General features: G+C 40.4%; 1 protein-coding gene across 1 annotated transcript in view; it reads right to left on the bottom strand.

The window, feature by feature from the left end:
• EPB41L3 (erythrocyte membrane protein band 4.1-like 3) overlaps positions 1 to 19,443 on the bottom strand; it is a 58,206-nt gene that overhangs the window by 23,050 nt on the left and 15,713 nt on the right. Inside the window, exons 2-9 of the mRNA XM_010186155.1 lie at positions 17,030 to 17,134; positions 14,701 to 14,743; positions 11,161 to 11,236; positions 9,537 to 9,755; positions 9,147 to 9,234; positions 5,478 to 5,630; positions 3,390 to 3,487; positions 1,882 to 2,057 (exon numbers count right to left, since the gene is read on the bottom strand). Of these exons, the coding sequence (XP_010184457.1) occupies positions 1,882 to 2,057; positions 3,390 to 3,487; positions 5,478 to 5,630; positions 9,147 to 9,234; positions 9,537 to 9,755; positions 11,161 to 11,236; positions 14,701 to 14,743; positions 17,030 to 17,134 (958 nt within the window). The remainder of the gene's footprint in view (positions 1 to 1,881; positions 2,058 to 3,389; positions 3,488 to 5,477; positions 5,631 to 9,146; positions 9,235 to 9,536; positions 9,756 to 11,160; positions 11,237 to 14,700; positions 14,744 to 17,029; positions 17,135 to 19,443) is intronic.

Below are 19,443 nucleotides of genomic sequence, written 5' to 3'. Positions count from 1 at the left end.
ACAGTTGTTAAATGTTAGCAAGCCATTAAAAGTGCTACTGTAGTAAAGCATCAGAAAAAAAAAATCAATGCGTTGCCACAGTTATCAGGCAGGAAACATAAGGAGAACCAGCTATGACATCAGCCATGGGGGTGGAAGAGATTTTTAAAAAAATCTATCTGAATATAACAATGCAGATCAAATGCATGGCAAGCAACACACTGCATTGCCAGAAAATGATAATACTGATGTAACACAGGCATAATATTGGAGAACCAAGAGATGGGATCTTTGTATTATCAAGTATTAAAGTCTGCCAGTTAAGCGAGCTCATTATCCTAAAAAATTCTGGGAAGCGGTGGCATTCAATTCAGTGGACCAAACCAGAATATTTTAGGATGGAAATGTTTGATAATTCAGCAAAGTTAAATATTTATATAAAGTATTTTGAAATAAATAGTAAATTTACAGATAGAATGTAATCAAAACATTAATATATACCCAGACCCTGCTTCTGACTATCATGCAACTGATTTCTAAGTCAATAGGAGTATGCAAATTTATAAAGTTACTTGCATCTGTAACAAATTACAGGGCTGGGATCACAGTGTAATAGCGATGCAGAACGTTACAGCCACACTGGCATTATAGGAAGAACATTAGTAAAGAAATCACAAGCATTGATTAAAAAACCTCTTTTCCCCATTTGCACTTAGGCCAATTAACATCATAAAAACCTTATGGAGTCTAGCAAATGCCAGGGAAAAGCATTTCAGATATTTTTTCTCATGGGAATGAGCTTAGGAGGCAGGAGAAAGCAAAGAGAGTAGAGGGAGACATCTTATTTGGATGTTACAAACAAAATAATGCAGAAGGATAATTTCTGCTTTGAGACACATGCACAGCAATCAGGTCACCAGTTGCTTGGTAACGAGCAAGAAGCACATCAGAATTAGAAGATTCCAAAATAATTAATGACAAGCAGCACCTTTAGGGGGAAGAAAAGAAGGCTTGTCACTAGTATTTTTAAATAAAATCTTCTCCCCCTCCCCACCATCAGCTATACTCATTGCGATCTGTTTTGTGATATTCTATGGGAGAATTCACCTTTTTTAAAACAAAACAAAACAAAAACAAATGTAGTGATTCTGAATTTAGTCTCAAGACTTTTTTTCTACAAAAATAACTACAATCTTTTTTTACTCAACAGTTGACAACAGTAACAGCTGATGAAGTAGCTGAGGCTCTGAATCATACACTGGTTTAACCTAGGGGAGGAGCAGAACCGTGACCTCCATGAACCATGGAGACAGAGAGGAGGAGAAAGGATATATTATAAACCTGCCTATGCTACTCTTCATCTCACACCTTCAAAAGTAATGTATGGGAAACACCTGTTAGCGCACATCCATCTAGGATGCAAGGTAATTGGAAACAAGTGTTATAACTCAATCAAGGGAAATAATTCATTTATGAATTGTAACAAACACTTAAATGAAAAACCTACATAGGAAAAAAAAGCCAAGTTAAACCAAAACCCAAACAGTTACTCATGCAATCCTGAAAATACGTTTAAGCCCGACTTGCTCAGGCAGGCAGGTCCACGCACCCCATCCTTCCCCAAAGCGTGGAAGTGCTTTGCAGGTGTGAGGCCAAGGATTGGAGCTCCACAGCCTGGGCTCCCAAGGATCTCCTCCAGGCCAACAACTTGTAAGGACTGCTGCAGTACATTTAGCACAGTATTTCTCAGCACCCTCTCCTAGCCCTGCAGGGAACATGCAGGTACTCAGCCTCCACTGCACTGAAGCTCAAGGAGATGAGATGACAGGAGGTTTAGACCTAATCTCAAGCAGTGACCACTGTGACTGCAATTTTTGACAAAGTCAATTAAGAAGACCTTACCCCCGTCTAAGCTGCGAGACATAGTGTAACGTTTACTAGAAGAGCGCTCAAAGTAAGGAGCGGGACGGTCTATAAGGGCGCTGGCTCTTCTCGTCTGGGCCTGCGTCCGGCCACTGTAGCGAAACTTGGAGCCCAGCGTGAGGAACTTCTTTGGAGGTGCTTCTGGCAGCAGGAGCCTAAAACACACCAAATAGTGCACCTGTTACTCCCCAATCCTCCAAAAATTAGCCCACTTTTTCTGCAGAGGAGAGAAAAGGACCATTTCGGTATCACTCTTCATCGTGGCCTCACAGGGCTGCGGCTAAAAGGGAACCAGAGGATGCCCCGAATACAGCATGACAAAACCACTTAGCTAATGCATTTGAAAAGCTGAGTTTTTCTTAACTGACAAGAATCACTCAGTCCCTTCCTCCTTGAAAATCCAATTTATTATTTTCTAATCATTAAAAGTAAAAATAAGGTGTTCCTTATTATCAGGGACTGCAATCTAGGCTGAAATACAGATATATCTCTTAAGTTTGAAATCTGTGACAGTGCTGGCAGGCTGAGGACAGGGCCAAAACAGGTTACCAGCAAATGCAGGGCAGCATTCATTCACAGGGATGCAGACATTTTTCAGGTTACAGCCCTCCCACCGTCTGCATTATGGCTATGGGAATTTGCTGAAGTAGCCATTTTCCTCCTACGGAGTTTATGCTGTAGACATTGATTTTTCCATTAAAAATCAAACACCCAAAATATGCACACTCAATTTCTTTCTAGATCTTTTGCTGCAACAACTGCATTTCATATGAATATACAGGCAGCCTGAACCAATAGTTTTACGAAAGGAGAGAAATTCTTCAGTCCTCCCAAAAATCTTGAGAGGGGTTTTTAAGTGATGGACGCCCTTTCACACCACCAAAAATCTCACCCTTTTGGGTTCCCATTGCTAAGTATCTCAGCACAAACTAACTACCGAATTTATTTCATTACCCAAAACTTTTCTCAGATCTTCTTAGGTGTAAAAGAAGCTGCAAAATTTCTCAGTAAAAAAAAAAATTAAAAAATCACAGCTATGGATTGGGTATTCACCAACTGCTGTCTGGATTTTCACATGTAATTAAATAAAAATATCCCTTTTTTATTTTAAACTCCTACCCACATCCCCCAGTAATTTTCCAAGTAAGTTGTTCTCCCTATACAAGCGTATGTGTAGAACTGCAGCAGCATCCTTCTTCTCTTTAATTATAGCAGCTGATAATATCATGGCACAGATAAAGCAAAACTATTAATTAGGACCATATGGTGATTTTAAACATTCAGTATCTGTTTGAAACAGTATGAATAATTTGGATGAAACATTCCAAATTTTGAAGAAGCAATAACCATCCCTGTCTTCTCTGTCTGCTCAGAGATACCTTGCGATCAAAAAGACAATTTGATTTGAAGGGTTTTGTCTCTGCTGACAGAATTGGTCTTTTCTGCTGTGCTTTATATCATACCTTTAGGAAAAGAAATCCACATACCTGAAAAATGTATGGTGCTCAACACACACTTTCCATAAGCGCTTTGCAGCACGATGATTTGGCAACTTAAACCCAATAGTGCTTTCAAACTGCTCAAACTAGGTAGGAAAAAAGAAAAAGTATGTGTTTGATGCTATGCATCTATTTTTAATGCATATGCTCATGTATATAATCACATATATACATATTCTACAGGCTCCTGTCTGGGAAGGAAGCTGAGAGTGATAATCAAAGCCAACCTCTAAGGATGGTTTTTTGGGGGAAATCCAGATAACGAGCAAGAAGTTTTTGATGGTGACAGAGATGTTTTGCGCTCTATAGTAACAAATAGATCAGTTAAGACCTCGGAGACTTCTGAGAAAAAACATCACTTAAGTGTTTTAACCCTGTTGTTTTAACTTCACCAGTTTAAGCAACAGCGGGAAGCCTGATAATGGCCTGGAGGGAAGCTGCAGTCCCCGGGGACTGATCTGGTCTCACACAGCCTTAGATTAAGGAGATATACAATGAAAGAACTGGAGTTAGTAAATCACAGTGTTTTTAGCTAATTTATCTCCTGGAGAGGATGAGGAAAAGACAGGTAATTGAAAGAGTCGGCTGGGGATACTAAGAGACCTTTCTAGGTTGTGCTGCAGATTTATATTCCATAAGCCAAAGCTGTGTCAGCTACAACCACTGTACCACGTTGATGGCTACATGCAGGTAGCTGAATAGGTGAAATGGTGTTGCTGGGACTGGGGAAAGGTAGGCAGAAGGGCACTTGTAAGGAAGCTTGGATCCCTACAGGGAGCTGACGGAGAAAATCAAGGCAGGAAACAGCAAAACAATAAAAATAATATAAGCAACACATGGGATGGTTAATCACATTATCATCAAATGTGATTTGGAAAAAGGCTGCATTGACTATTCTGCATAATGATTCATGACCTGGTCACAGGATGCTACAGCTCTGCTACTAGCAGAGTTCAACAGGACTTCAGTGGTGGAGAGCTTGAGTGCAGACATTGGGAACAGCAGTGGCTATTTGAGGTTTTTTTTTTTTGTGGTGTGTTTTTTGTTTTTGTTTTTTAAATCAAACACAGGACTGGGAAGTTAGTTACCAAAACTGTCTGCTGAGAGGCAGGAGATGTAGGTTTCTGGATTTTGGTTTAGGGCTCAAGGCCCTGGAGTTGGTGGGGACTTTAGCAGATTTTCCTTGTCACTTATAAAGTCAGTACTGGAGATGTTGACTTGGGACTCTCAACTACCATATTGCACAGAGGAAGAAATGCCAGTCCTCATCCAGGTGGTTTCTGTCCTGCTATGCAGCTCCACCCTCTAAAACAGATATGGGCTTTTCATCACAGGTCAATTACTGTACTAGCACTTACAATGGAGACTCTCCTTTGCCTCTGATGATCCAGAACTCCTCCTGGGATTTTTGCTAAATTTTAACATCTTTATTTCTGCGTTGGTGCTCGCTCAACACGAGGTAGGTATGTGCTGTGCCTACAGCTGAGCCACAAGAGGGCACTCACTGTATGAGATTTCACATCACCACCTCTAGAGCCACAACGGGAGCTGCTGTGGGCCTGTCAAGACTAATGCTTGCAGCTACCAAAAATGCTGAATGATGGACGCTTGACTTCACTTTTATCAGGCTCCAGATTTCTGTTCAGACTCCAGATTTACTACTCTGATATACATACAAAATTTGGTATGGCCTGTCTACATCTCTTAGTGGGTAAGATGAATAGACACTAATTTAATATACAACAGGATGGTAGATGATGAGCACTCCACGAATAAGCAGTATGTTACTTCAATTCCCAAAGTATTCATAATACAGATTATCTTTTTATATGCAGATGGTCATATTTATTCTTTATGTTAGTTCATGGATGTAAACAGAAGAACGCCAAAGGAGATTTTACCTGTATTTCAAATAAAGTATTTACTTAATCCTTCCTAAGAAAATCAGTACAAATTGAAAAAATATAAATGGAGAGCAATGTTAAAGGCTTGTAAGGCATGCCAAATCAACAAATCAATATGAACACGGGCTTTTTGAAAAGGTTCATTCACTAAAGAGTGCCAGGATGCCCTTACCTCCCCTGGTCGGATTTTGATGTAGAAGTTGTTCCTCTTGTAGGAAATTTTCAGAACCTTTGGCCAGGCAAATCTATTTATTCTGAGTCTGTCTCGATATATTAAGAGACCACTTGCACAAACTCCTAGCATGATTTCCACTCCTTCAGAATCCTGGAAAAGCAAGCAATGCACTTTGTTTAGTATTTCCCTCCTTGCATCCCACAGTACTACAGACTTTCATATACTGTGTTTCTATCTGAGCTACATCTTTTTAATGCATCAGCTGTAGTGACCTGATTTCTGAGAGCTACCCCGCTCATTGACTGCATTCATGCAAGTAATAGCAAGGTTGGGCAGGGTGAGTGAAACTGAGTGTTGACAATGTTCCCTTGTATTTTAGAAAGACTCCAAAAGAAGGAGGGAAATTTTAAATGCTATTAAAAGCATGATATTAACCATATAGCAAGATTTTATTAGCATAATAAAAGTGCTATTTGCATAAATACCAGATTGAAAGTAAGTAGGACAGCACACGAATTTACTTCTCCCTGCATCACTCATTTCCATGACTAAGCCTTGTGAATCCTTAGATTTTTCTTTTGTAGTTTGCTCATCTTGTCTTTAGTTCTTTCGCTGGTTTCTTTAATGCTGTTGTGCCTACGCTCAGTATTTCCACTTTGAAATGACCAGCGGGCAGAAAGTTGGGCATCTGGACCAGAAAGATCCTTTTAAAAGAAGTGTGTGACTGTGCCTGTGCTATAACCCATTTTTGACAGGAAAGCTGTAGGTCAGACACATTAGCACTACAAAAGATTTGGCCACAATATTATCGGAATATACCCATAAATATGTATTTTTAAGTAAGAAGTATACACTTCTCTTTCCTTTAGAAGCCTTCAAATAGTCTAAAACCATCCTTCAATGTTTGCTGTCAGCATTACACTGTATAATTCTGGTTTTTTTTTCATTTAGCTAAGTACTAATACTGCTGGAGAAAAGAAAGATCTACCTTAAAGCACAGAATTCTTTTAATTATTTTAAAATAACTTAAAGTTACAAAAGTCTGACAACAGAAGCTATGAAGATGTCAGTCTATGATAATAGTGAAAATAATTCATAGTTTTCCTCTGGTTTTCCCAACAAGCCATCATTTAGGCACACAGTGAAAACCTGATTACATTTCAAGATGAACATAAAGGCATGCATGGTCGGTCATGATGAAAAGGCTACAGCATAGCTTGAAATAATACTAATAAAAAATTAAAACCAGAGACACAACATAGAATTAGTGCCACCAAGTCACTTCAGTGACAGGAAACACACCAATATAGGATTTATGTTCCAGTAATGATGGCATCACCCCTTAAAGTCAGACTTTATCTAAATTAAGCTCTTGTGTGACATCGTCAGGTATTATAGAAGAGACAAAGCTAATTTTTTTCAGCAGACTTCAATTTCACAGTTTTGTAAACAGAGAGTAATATCTAAATACAGTGAATACGTTCTAAAAAAAGGAAGTCTCATTGCCAGTAATATCACTGCCTGGCAATTGCCTGAAATGCACACATGCTCACATACAGCACATAGTCGCAGGTGCAAGGGGCTCATTCTTCTGATGGACTTTCTCAAAAAAATGTTGAGAAATGCTTTCTTCCCTTGTTCCCACCTTTGCAGCAGATGTAAGCCCATTCATGTTACTTCTTGGTGTCAGAGACTGCTTTACAATGTGATACTACTGGTGCAAAATGAAATCCAGAGAAAAGAATTTGGCTTTTTTCAGGGGCGACGTGGTTGCACAGAACAGAAAACCATTAGCTGTAATGTCTGAACCATGACATCCTACGTTGCACATCCCTGCACCTCTGCATACGAATGGGGGTCTTTATCAGAGCAGTGACAGCCCAGAGGACAAACCTGTCTATTTGAACACATTTTTTATTGAAGCTTTGTGTTGGATAATTGGGAACTAGTTTTAACAGCAGTTGATGAGTCTAACATCTGTTGAATACCTAAGACATTGGCACAGCCTTAATGAATTGACATTACATAGAGACATCTGCCACAGTGTGACTTCAAAAAGGCATCCACAGAGATACTTGTCCCCTAGCTTGAATATCATCAGATCTCACTGGAAGACCTAATTAAAACTAAACATTAATTCTCATGCAAAGTCTACTTTTCCCACCTTCAGCTCAGTTTCCAAGAATACTGTTAGGTTTCTTAACCTACAGACAGACCCAATTCAGTTAGCACTACAGCTTTTTAAATTAAAAACATCACTTTAGAGACAGATCAGCTTGTCTACCAACTTATCTTGCTCCGAGTCTTTCCATATGAAAAGAGTAAAACTGGATACTAATTTTTTTTGAAAAAAAATAAAATGGTTGTCTCAGGATATCCTCTCTTAAATTTCACAGCCTTTCTCCAATGTTCTGAAAAAAATACTTAGGCTTTAATGCTATGTTAAATTTTCAGTAATGAAACCTGTAATGTATTTTGAACAGGAACTCTGTTGCTGTTTTGCAAATTTGTGTTGGACAAAGGATATTGAAAAAAAGCTACTGAGTGACATTTGCCAATCCATTTTTATCTCTGCTCCAAATGTGCCTCAAGATTTTGTGCCTATCTGCAAGACACAGGGAAAGCAGCGGCACGCCTCCTAGTACAGCGCTGCCCATTGAGCCATACCCAGATTTTCCATTTTCAGTGAAGGCTATTAACAGAACATAAAAGATTGCCTTGAATTCTGTAACACACATGCACAGCTCCTACAGAATGCCCCAGGGAAATGGTTGCAGGCCTTTTCAAGCTGCAAATTTATCTCAGTTCTTGAAAGAATCTGCTGCAGCATAAAACCAGGCTCACAATGATTTGACCTTTACAGAAAATGCAGTGCTCTCCACAGCTCAGGATTCTTTGTTCAGCATTCATTTGCCAAGGATGTTTGATAACCTCAAAGATGTTAAGATCCATTAGACTTACTTTGAAGAGTGAAGAAAAAAAAAGTAATTATTTATTTGGAAAAAAAAAACCCAAAACAACCAAAAAACAGACAACCAACACAAGGCTTTCTCAAGCTACAATAAGAATGACCATGTTTTATTCATAACTTAACCTGGTGATGATTAGAGAAACTACTTCATCATGGGAAAACATTTCCAGCAGAACTGCTGCCCTTCCAGTCAACTGCGAGGACCACACTTTCAAAGAGAGACAAGCCGCTGACTCCCCATTACTATAAATCTGATTACATTTCCAGCATGGCTAAATAATTGCTTGGAAGTTCTCTGCCGTGTTAGAAATTATCTGCTTATCTAGTTAAGGTACCATAGTTGGCCTTATTAAATTAAAAAATGTAGTTGAATGAAATGACAATTTATCATGTTCTGGACAGCTTCTAATACCCTTCCTCATTACTCTGTCCATTCAATATTTTCCCAAAGGATTTGGCCATTTATTCAACTTGAAAGGTTGATGTGAAACATCTTTGAATCTATAGGCTAGGTTGTGTTACAGTTAGAATACATATTTATGCTCATCCTATGAATCACCTTTCCTCATGCTGACACGATTTATCCCAAAATGCCTATCTCAAATCAACGGGAAAGAACAAATCAGGGAGTCCATGCAGATTCAAGTACTATGACACAGGAGAAAGATGACCAGTGAAAGAACTAGAGTCCATACCTTGGCATGATGGAGATCTACTCCATACATTGACAGTTTTTTGGCATTCTCCAGAAAATGCATCTCAGCCTCTGCAGGTGTCATTCCCCTGAGGAAAAGCAAATGATTCTAGCATCACTGTTAAGGAAAGAGAGATCAAAATAAAATCCAACACCTGGAAAACACGTTCAGCCTGTGAGAACTACAGCTGCACTCCTTAGATAGCTGGGAACCTACCAGAGCCAATGCTTTGGTACAGACCCTGTTATCTTTCATGCTACAAAGCTCTTCTTTAACCAAAGACACAGAGAGGAGTCTTGTCCAAAAAATATTTTTATTAGGTAGACTGCAACAGGTTTTAACATTTCCTGATGCACCAATACAGTACCTGAAGGATGCCCTCTGCCTTACCTGTGGCTCTTGTGCAGCTCGATCACTTTATCCTCCAGCTCTTTAGTGTGATTTGGCGCGAAGCGAAATTCGCTGACGTAGTCACTGCCATACTCGTCGGGGTCGTAGTCGCCGAGCTCCGACTGCACGGTGTAGGAGCCCAGCAGGGCCAGGGTGACAAACGAGCAGGGCAGCCGACCAGACACGATGTCATCTCTCAGCTGCAAGCAGAGGTAGTACCTGCAACGGAGCACCAGGGCCGCTCAGAAAGTGCTCCTCCAACACTGCCCAAAGACCAGCAAGAAGGCTCAGTTCCTCTGCTAAGTTGCAGAAAACTCCAAAGAACAAGGTTTTTCAGGAGTTAACATGGATTATAGTATTTTGGAAAAAAACAAAACAAAACAAAAAACCCTTGCCTAACTCATGGGTAGCAATGCCTGATTTATCTTTATAAAGCAGCATGGAGACTTCTTAATAAAAAGAGGTTGTTACTTTGCTTAGAGATCTAGATAGAGAATTACCCATCAAACATACCAGGTTTCTATCATAAATCACTAAGATATATAGCTACCTGATTAATTCTTTTCTTTAAGGAGAAAAAATAATTAAAACCCTCAGATATTGTTGATTAAAGGATGGCTTAACTCCAAGCTGTTCAGAAAACATAAGTTATCTCTTCAGCAAACTGTTGAGCTTTCTCAAAAACACATTTAAACAGTAAACACTGTTAAAACCATGGTGATAAGCAGTGCAAAAGATCACCAGATAGAAGAAAACAGAAAAAAAATGAACAGGCACAGAGTTCCCATGGGAGATTTGAGAGTGACAAGAAGAGAAAAAACAATCCTTTCTTTTGGAAGACCTCTGTTACGTGTGAACTCTTGGCACACTGTCTTTCTGCACAAAGCCTAGCACAGGGAAGTCTGATCTAAGCCAAAGGCTTCATGCTACCTTAAAAGCAACACACAGTCCACAAGCAACAAAGATCAAAAATATCCACGGGTTGCAAAATGTTAGAACAGGCTAGGGAACAGCTTGCCAATGGCATAAAACTCATCATGGCACCAAGGTTCTCCTGCATTATATCCAGAAGGAAACAAGGTGAGGTTAATTTTTTTTGGTTGTGCTTACAATCTTGTATACAAAACCAGAGAGCAGAGGTGCAACCTGCAGCGCTGACTGGAATAGCAGGGAGCAGCCATTCACTACCACTATATTCCCTGTGCCACGCATGTCAACTGCTCACCTCGTCAAATGACACACAAAATTTACACGGATGCTTCTCCATATCCCACTTCTTTCCCTTCATAGTTACGATTTAACTGGCAATACTAACTCGTTACCACTGACAAAACTGGGCATCAGGCATCCTTCTGAAAATTAAAATCAATTCTAAGGAATCTGTATGCTGGAAAAGCTTGGTTTTAGGGTTAAATTGCAGAAAATATAAAGTTGTCTTAGCTCAGAGGACAGACACTGCTCACAGTGTCTTTTCTGTCAAAGCATCGCATATTTTCCATAAGCTCATAAGAGAAAGGAGGCCAACGGGAATACAAAACATTCCTTTTCTTGGATAATTACAGTGCAAGCACTACTATGAACAGTTTTAAGCCCCTTTTAGAAAGGTATGTAATGTTTTAAACACCTGGTAATATCTTCAGATAGCTGGGCAGGGTCTGGAGGGTAGAATTTCACATTAAATGCAAACTGCCAAGCACCACCTGGAAAAGAACACAGGTCGACTGAAAGTAAGCGCAAACAGAGATGCTCACGCTGTTCGATTACCAGCAGACTTAAAAATACTCTAGCCAAGCAATTCATAAGAATATGACATAGTATTTTTTCCTCAAACCTTCCATCATTCTGAAGACACAACTTTTCCCTCTCACAATTACAGTATTGGATCAGATTTTACAGCTCTTATTTAGTAAGATTTCCACTGAAGCGAGGACCCTAAGGGAGCAGTAATTTATTACTAACACTAAAAAACCCCTCAGTCCAAAACCAGTGTTTACTGGAATTAATAATCTGAAAACACAGCCTACACAAGCTTTAAAAGCTAATACCCCAAAACACAGAGGTGCTGGGAACACCTCAAGCCAGGGCATGAACAGGCTCGGGTGCGGGGTGACATGCCAAGGTCTGGCTGCCCAAACCAGCTTGCAGCAGCCTCTCAGAGTGCTGCCTCAGCACATAGCTCCTGTCTCCAGCAGACATAAATTACTGTGCAGACAAAACTGCAAGGACAAACACAGAGAGCAGGACTGAAAAACAGTACATAACACTGGGGAGTTCTAATTTAGTAATTTCAGTGAGATTAGGTGGTCCACGGGATGGATACTGGTTTCCGTCACCACCGCTTGCGAAAATTTTTTTCTGAGTTTTAGCTTTGAATGTTATAAAGAAAGAATATCAAGACTAAAAAAGAGCCAAACATAGCATGAAAATAAAAATGCTATTCTGAAAAGGGATAGGTTATACTAGTGCATAAGCAAAATACAAAAGCAAATAAAAAGCAGTAACAAGCCCCCAAACCACAGTGTGCTAACAAGCAACACGATGGTTTTCCAGGAATGGGACTTTTCACCAAGGCCTCTGTTGTGGGATATTTTTCTTATATGTACTCCTACCACAACAATTACAGTACTTCTGTAGTCAAGAAACCAAAGGCAAAGTAATGACACTTATTTTCTGAAATGCACTGATGTCAAATTACAAATCTAACTATAAATAAATAAATCTCTGTTTTGAAAAGTCCCATATTGGCTGTGTAATTAGAAAGTGCTTGTGAACACTCTGAAAAACAGGACTGTTCCTTATAAACCCAATTACGTAGGGCTTTCCCATGATCTTAAATGCATTGGCACCTTCTGCCTAGGTACCTACTAAAGAGTATGGAGTTTGAAGGTGTATCTGGTACACTCTCTGGTAAGAAAGCTTATATGCTGGACAGAGTGAATGTCCACTTGCGTGGAAATACCGTACGGTTGTCCTAATTGAGTGTTTGGGAGTATTTACTTAGAGATTACAAGGAAATTTCATCCAGTGCAAAGCCCCATCCACTTTGGTCATCCATGCACCTGAGAAAACAGGCTCAATGTGTGAGAAGACTTTGACATTTACCACTAGGACTTTGGCTCTTGGTGACACTTTTGGAATCCTTGATCTTAGGAACTTTTCCACTCTCACGTGCTATGAAGGCCAGTGGAAGGAGGATTTGGTCAGCAGTGAGGATGGGCCATGGTTCCACCAGGCAGCAGACCGGCACCAAGCTGGGAGTGAGTGATGCTTGGTCCCACGGCGGAGGGAAGGGGCCACGGGCTGAAAATCTGTGCCTGTGGCACACACCCTATAAATCAAACCTATCGTATAACCCTTGGGTATGGTTAAGATTCCAGAGTAAGAGGCCTTCTCCTCTCACAGGAGTTTAAGTAAATCCCTATGGTCTGCAGCAGAATCATGGATATCTGAGTTTTGCAGAACTCAAGCAGCATTTAGCAGGATGATTGATTGATTGATTGATTGATTGATTTTTAACCATTCATGGAAGGTGTCATGTGTAAAAGCCCTACTTTTCCACTCCTGTCCTGTTCCAAACTTCTAGTATGAATTGTACAGAGCAAGCAAATTACTGCTGTCATCTTCTGCAAATACAACTGTCCCCCATGTCAAGTCCAGGATAAGACTCTTCTGCACCCTTTAGTCTCTTGCTGTCACAACCGTTCATTGTTTATCTCATGGCCTGGGCACATATTAAACACATTTCAAATCAGTGGTTGGAGCTGAGCTGCTTTCCTTGCATTGACCATCAGCATAACCTGACTCATTGAGGTCTATAGCACCTTCCTCTCCAGATTCACCTTCTCAAGAGATTAAAAAACAGGGAGACTTTCATTACTTTTTATTGCAGATCACTTACTTTTAATGTCAATACTACCGGTGGAAAAGGTGTGGTTCCTCATAGTAGGTGAGGAAGTTTTCCAGCCAATGTAAATTAACTCTTCGAGTCCTTGGAGAGGGAAATGATTCATCTGCTAGGCCTGACCAAACAAACATGAACTACCAGATTTATTTGCTTGTGAAAACACAACTGCTAGAAGAGATTATTTACAAAGTGTGCAAAGAAAAAAACTACTGAAGTTTTCCAGCCAACAAAAGTCACACACACACAAACATCTGATCGATTTTAAAAAGGGAAGGGGAAAAAATGGCAGGTCAAATTTTGAGCCTGGCAGCCCTGACACCATTTTCCTTCAAGATGTTTTTGAATTTCTAATGTGGCTGACAGCTAAATTTAACAATTGAGCTTTTTAAAATATTCATGTGAAGCAGAAAATTGACTGGTTCTCTGTGAATTGAATGGTCATTTCAGGAGCAAAGTTCAAGCTTTTGAAATGGAGGAAGGAAAGATAATTTAGGTAGAGCGCTATCTTTGCGTCAGTGAAGTGTTTCCATATGGGGAACAAGCAGCGTTCCTGGATATGATATAAATATCAGTAACGCAAAGAAATAATTTATATATGTGGCCTAGACCCTAAGGTTACATTGCTTAATGTCAAACTTCGGGTTTTTGCATCTCTGCAAATGTCAAGTTGTTTTCAGCAATGCAAGCTCATGTGTTATGAGCCTCTGTAACTGCCTGCACTTATTATGGGGTAAAAAAACCTAAACCATACAGGTAACTCCAGTGTCAGAGCCTCAGGACAGGATGCAAAAGAAGGGTCTGAAAGATGCTTTGTCGCCCCAGGGGAGTGCTGTCTCCTCGGGGGAGGCATCCAGATGGGGGCTGTGGCCCTGTCTTTTCCGTCCCCTCACCCTGCAGGCAGCTGGGCCACAGTACAGGGCTGGGGAGAGGGGGCTGCTGAGCCCCTGGTGCTGGGGACACCCCACTGGGACAGGTCCTTCGACCCAAGAGTGGGCAGTTACCCCAACAGTGTAGGAATAAGCCCAGAATATCAGAGGGGCTGGGCAGTGACGGAGATGTGGTGCCCATGATGTGTCCCTTGTATGCCAGGGTGACCCCTCTGCCTCTCACACCCCTGCTCCGCACCACAGGGGTCCGACACCTTCACAAACACTAATGGCAGTTTGGAGACGTTTCTGTGTAGACTTTGGGGTCTGGATACGTCAGAAAAAAAGGTTCCCAGATCCCATGAAATAAATACACAAATGATAACAAACTTACTTCGGATCTGCTTCTTGATTTCCTTGGCAGGGTCCAACCAATTCTGCAAAGAAAATGTTTCCTTTTTTCAATTTGAATTAGAAAACACAATAAACATTATTTTAAAAACAGTGCAAAGAGTCAACGTTAGAACACTTGAAGGTTGGCCACCCCTTTCTCCTTGGAGCAGCAGTAGGCAGAGACAACACTATCTTTCAAGATGTGACCCTGAGTAGAACCAGGATTTCATTAACCTTCCAAGATGTTGAAGGGTTAGGCTAAATGGTTTGAAATAAAAAAATAAAAAATAGAAATTAGCCAAATAAATCCACAGAAACATTTTTCCAGATTATCTTCTGGGAAAATTAAATTTCTAAAAGCTTGTTAAGAAGTTGGGTTTGGCTTCTTTTTTTTTTTTTTCCCCTCTAACCTTGGAAAGGCTGAAAAGGACAGGCAAGCATGCCATAGGGTACTACCCCATTTGCAACCCTGCGTGGGCACAAGGGGCTCACTGGAGGCAGAGGGAGCGCAGGGGGAAAACCAGAGGCAGAATTGCAGCAACGGGGCTGCCCCTATCTATGCCACGCAGAGCCCAATGACTACACAAGACAAAAACCCTGCCAAGAAGGTGGGGAATTATCATGGCAATGTGTTACTGCTCCATGCATGCTAAGGAGTAGGCTAAATTCCCTTGGAGGAGGCACACAGCAGCTTGAGGTCTCTTAGTGCTGCTGCTGCCTTGCCCTCTAGCAGTATCAAGTTAATGTTTAAAATGTGCCACACAGCCCAGAACAAAAAGTTCGCTTCCTGTAGGAAAGTTCCACTTTAACCAAAGAAAGAGAAACAAATGTATCAGAGAAAAAAAAATACTAAAGAAATAACAAACAAGCAAAACACAACAATCCCTCCCCAACAAAAACAACCAGTTTGCAGCTGTCCAAACCTGGTCTGTGGTGCAAAACATGAGCCTGAAGAGCTCCAGCTATTGCTGAGCACGAAAGCACACCATGCACCAAGAAATTAAAGACAAATCAGGACTTCTATTTTCAAAGATGACATGTGATGAGGGCAAATACATTGGCTGGCTGGAAGTTATGTGGCAGAGGATGGAGGTGAATTGCTAGGTACACTGACATTGAAAATATGCATGTTATTGATCAATAAATGTGGTGTCAGGCAGTATTATTTTAGTTGTTTAGCTCTGTAAAGTAACTGGTGATCTATAAATGTATAGTACTTCTAAACCACCTGTTTATAATGAATACATTCTCCTCTTTCCAGTACAGGAAAGCACACCTATCTGAAAATGCACTTAAACATCTGCCTAGCTTTTACCACAACTCAAAACTAAGCATATGCTAAAGTGTTATCTTGCATTGGCATGGATCAAGCGTCTGTGTAAGTGATTTTCTGAATCAGAAACAGAATCCTTACATTTAGAAGAAAGGGGAAAAGAGAGAAAAAAGGAATGATTTCTTTTGTATCATATATAACTGAAACAAAGGGAAGCCTAGAAAATAAAAATACTGTTTTCACAATACATAAGCAGATGAAGAAGCTCCAGCTTCATTGGGAAAGACCTTGCAGGCCATACAAAGCCTGAAATACCTTCACCTGGTGAGCTCTGCTGGGCTACAGCACATATTGCTAAAAATTTTTTATTACTGGTTTCTTTCAAAATATTTATCTTAAAATGCAAAAATCACACAGTATATTTTAAATTATCCTTTGCAACTCTCTTTCATCATAACATGTCCAAAACAATATATATATATTATCGCCTGCATATTCGATCATCTTGGACACTGTTAATACACAGCTTATTGAATACTAAAGTCGAGATGCAGAAAGGCAAAATGTGATTCACTGTTGCTGCCAACTGCTTCTGAAGACTGATGTCTTTAGCCAATCAACAGTAACGCTCAGATAAAGTAAGTCAAGATTTAAAGCCTTACTTTATCTTAGCAGTTAGCAAGAGCAGTCAATCAACTCCTACCTATATGTATCCCAGCCATATTATTAAATAAGCCATATTTTAGTATTACGTGTTCAGTAGCATATGAATGTAAATGTGACTTTCACCTATAGCAGTGATGAAATGAATCATTCTAGAAAGAGAACCAGCTATACGATTAACTTACTTCATGTCACAAACAGCCAACACAGAGGAAAGCTAGGGAAATACAGGGGATGCTTTCAAGAGGTCGAGAGTCACAAAAAACCAAGAGCCCATGCTATGCCTATGGAATTTGGCAAGGACGATAACTTCTGGACTTCTCTGCAACTATCAGGGGGTGTTTCAGGGTCTGATGACCACACACCAAAGGCCAGACACAGATTTGTGAGTTACCTTTTGATTTTCTGTGTCTCTGTACGTTAATCCAAAGTAGTCTTTTTCCAAAAGGTTCAGATGCTCACACACTTTGTCGAATAGCACTTGACCTCTGGAACGTTTCTGTGGTAAATGATCAGGAAAAAGAAAAATCACATTTGCAGAATAAAACAACATGAGCATTAAAATAACACGTTTTCTGTTTAATCCTCAAATCAGTAACCCCAAAATGATTTTATTAAAGTCATCTATCCTTTGACTTGGAGCTTCACAAGAATCTACTAAATGGGACAAAATCTGCTTTTCATAAAAGTCCAGGTCTTCTTGTGGAATTAAAAATAAGTCAATACATGTCATGTTTCAAGTTTCAATGAGGAGATCTTTTCTGGCTTTTGGAAACTGCAACTTCAAACACACGTCAAGGTCCTACGTCAGCAAACCAGAGCGCTCTTTGCGCGCAACAGTAGCAACAAGCAACTGTACAAAACATTCCTGGCCATGAACTATCAGAGCTGTGACTGAGGGGCAATCCACTGGAAGAAAAACCAAGCACAGAGATATTTCTTGCTTCGGTAACAATGTGGACTGATTCCAGGATCCTTTTTTTTGTCTAATATAGACGGAAACGTGAATAATATAATCTACTGAAATCACTGAAAGAGCCTAGTATCTCACTGGGAACGTAACTGGGTGAGAAAGCAGCTTTCCAGTGTCCCACTAACCTTCTTTACTGCTACCATGTTAGATGACATCTCTCACTGTCCACAGCCAGAGCCCTTAGCACAAGCTCTGTAGTATCTCCCATATTGGACAGTAAAAATTCAGGTCATACTAGTTCTCAGTGTTGGACGTAACATTGCGAAAAAAATCTCCAAAAAACTAAATGCAGACAGAAATGTCCTCCTTGCAAGCTATATGTGTCGACTTTGATATGCATTAATTATTATAAACAATTCAAAATTATTTGAGCTACTGTTTCATCACTGCCTGCTTCCCTAAGTGCAACTCAGCTATCAGAAAAAAATCTCCACACTTAACATCAAACACACGCATACATAAACATTTTAGTTGATGTCAGTGCCACGTTTTCTTTATCTGTAGCATACACGTGACTTGAAGCAGACTGGAAACACGCTACTCACTTCAAATGCAGCGCAGGAGGCTGACACAAAAGAAGGCAGAACACCACCTCCGAATTTACAGAGCTGCGTCCTGACCACGCTGCCAGCCCAGCAGCCTTGGCCAGGGGGGTGGGTATTTCACAATCCAAGCTATGCCAACAAACCCGTGGAGCCCAACGCTGGCCTCAAACTATTTTAGAAGTGGTAAGCAAGCCAAGAGAAAAGGAGGAGAGGAAAAAAAAAAAAAAAAGGAATTGAGGGTTGCTGCTTAACACACTGGGAAAACATTATGAGAGATGATGGAGGGAGCTGTGCAGCTTAACATTGTTTATGTTAAATTTGGTATTTCTACTGGGGCTCTGATAATATATAAGAAAGGAAGCAGGGAAATATCCTCTACATTTTTATTGATGGGGAAACTGAAGAGTGTGGCTGATGATGTCTAACAGGTGCTTTCCAGCTGAGAAAAAAAAGAAGCACAGAAGTGTTTTGCAAGCATATTGCTATAACTTCATTTACTGTGTCTTCCAGCAGAACTTCAGCAAGCTGCTCTAGGCCCTTGGTCTGCTCATCACATGCTTCCCACCCTGTAGTAGGAAGCATAACTATACCCCTGCTCCTTTGTAATTTCAAGCAAACATTTAGTTAATTCTGCACACCCCAAACTTGGAAGTAGGTAATAAGAGGTTGGTGGGTTTATACTTGATGTTCCATGGAGATGATCAGGCAGATAAAGATTTCAGTACTAATGTGTGAAGAGGAACAAGGCCAGAGCCTTCAAGCCAAAATTCAAGCTATAAGCAGAAACTGCCACATTTCTTGCTTTTCCAGTTGGTAGCAACCCAAGTGGTTATACTGAACAGAGAGAAATAAGCAGGTTAGCTCTACAGGGTAGCTGTTTTGAGAGACGCTATGCCTGCACCACTGCACTATGTACATGTATTTCAACTGTGACACTTCAACGTCTCTTTAATTTTAAGAGTCATGCGAGGCCAACACAGGAGCTGTTTTATGTGGCCAATCTGTGCAGCTACACAGATGTCAGCTTTGAGAAATTGTAGCTAGCAGCTGCAAGGTATGGCACTTTAACAGGAATCTGCAGGAAACAGTTGTGTGGGGCTGTGCTGTAATAAAAACCAAATAACCAAAAAAAAAACCCCAGAGCTCAGGATTTCTTGTTTGGCTACACACAGTGGGCAAGTGAGCATAAGTATGGGAAGCCTGGAATAATTTGCATGGCTCGTTTTTTGTCCATGACAAAATGTATCTTTCTCTTCCTCCTCCAGGAAGATGCCCAACTTGCACTCGGTC

The sequence above is a fragment of the Mesitornis unicolor genome, unplaced genomic scaffold (genome assembly GCF_000695765.1).
Source record: "Mesitornis unicolor isolate BGI_N332 unplaced genomic scaffold, ASM69576v1 scaffold41096, whole genome shotgun sequence".
Classification (NCBI taxonomy): domain Eukaryota; kingdom Metazoa; phylum Chordata; class Aves; order Mesitornithiformes; family Mesitornithidae; genus Mesitornis; species Mesitornis unicolor.
The sequence above is the reverse complement of the archived record's forward strand: the minus strand, read 5'-3'. Positions and strand labels throughout refer to the sequence as shown.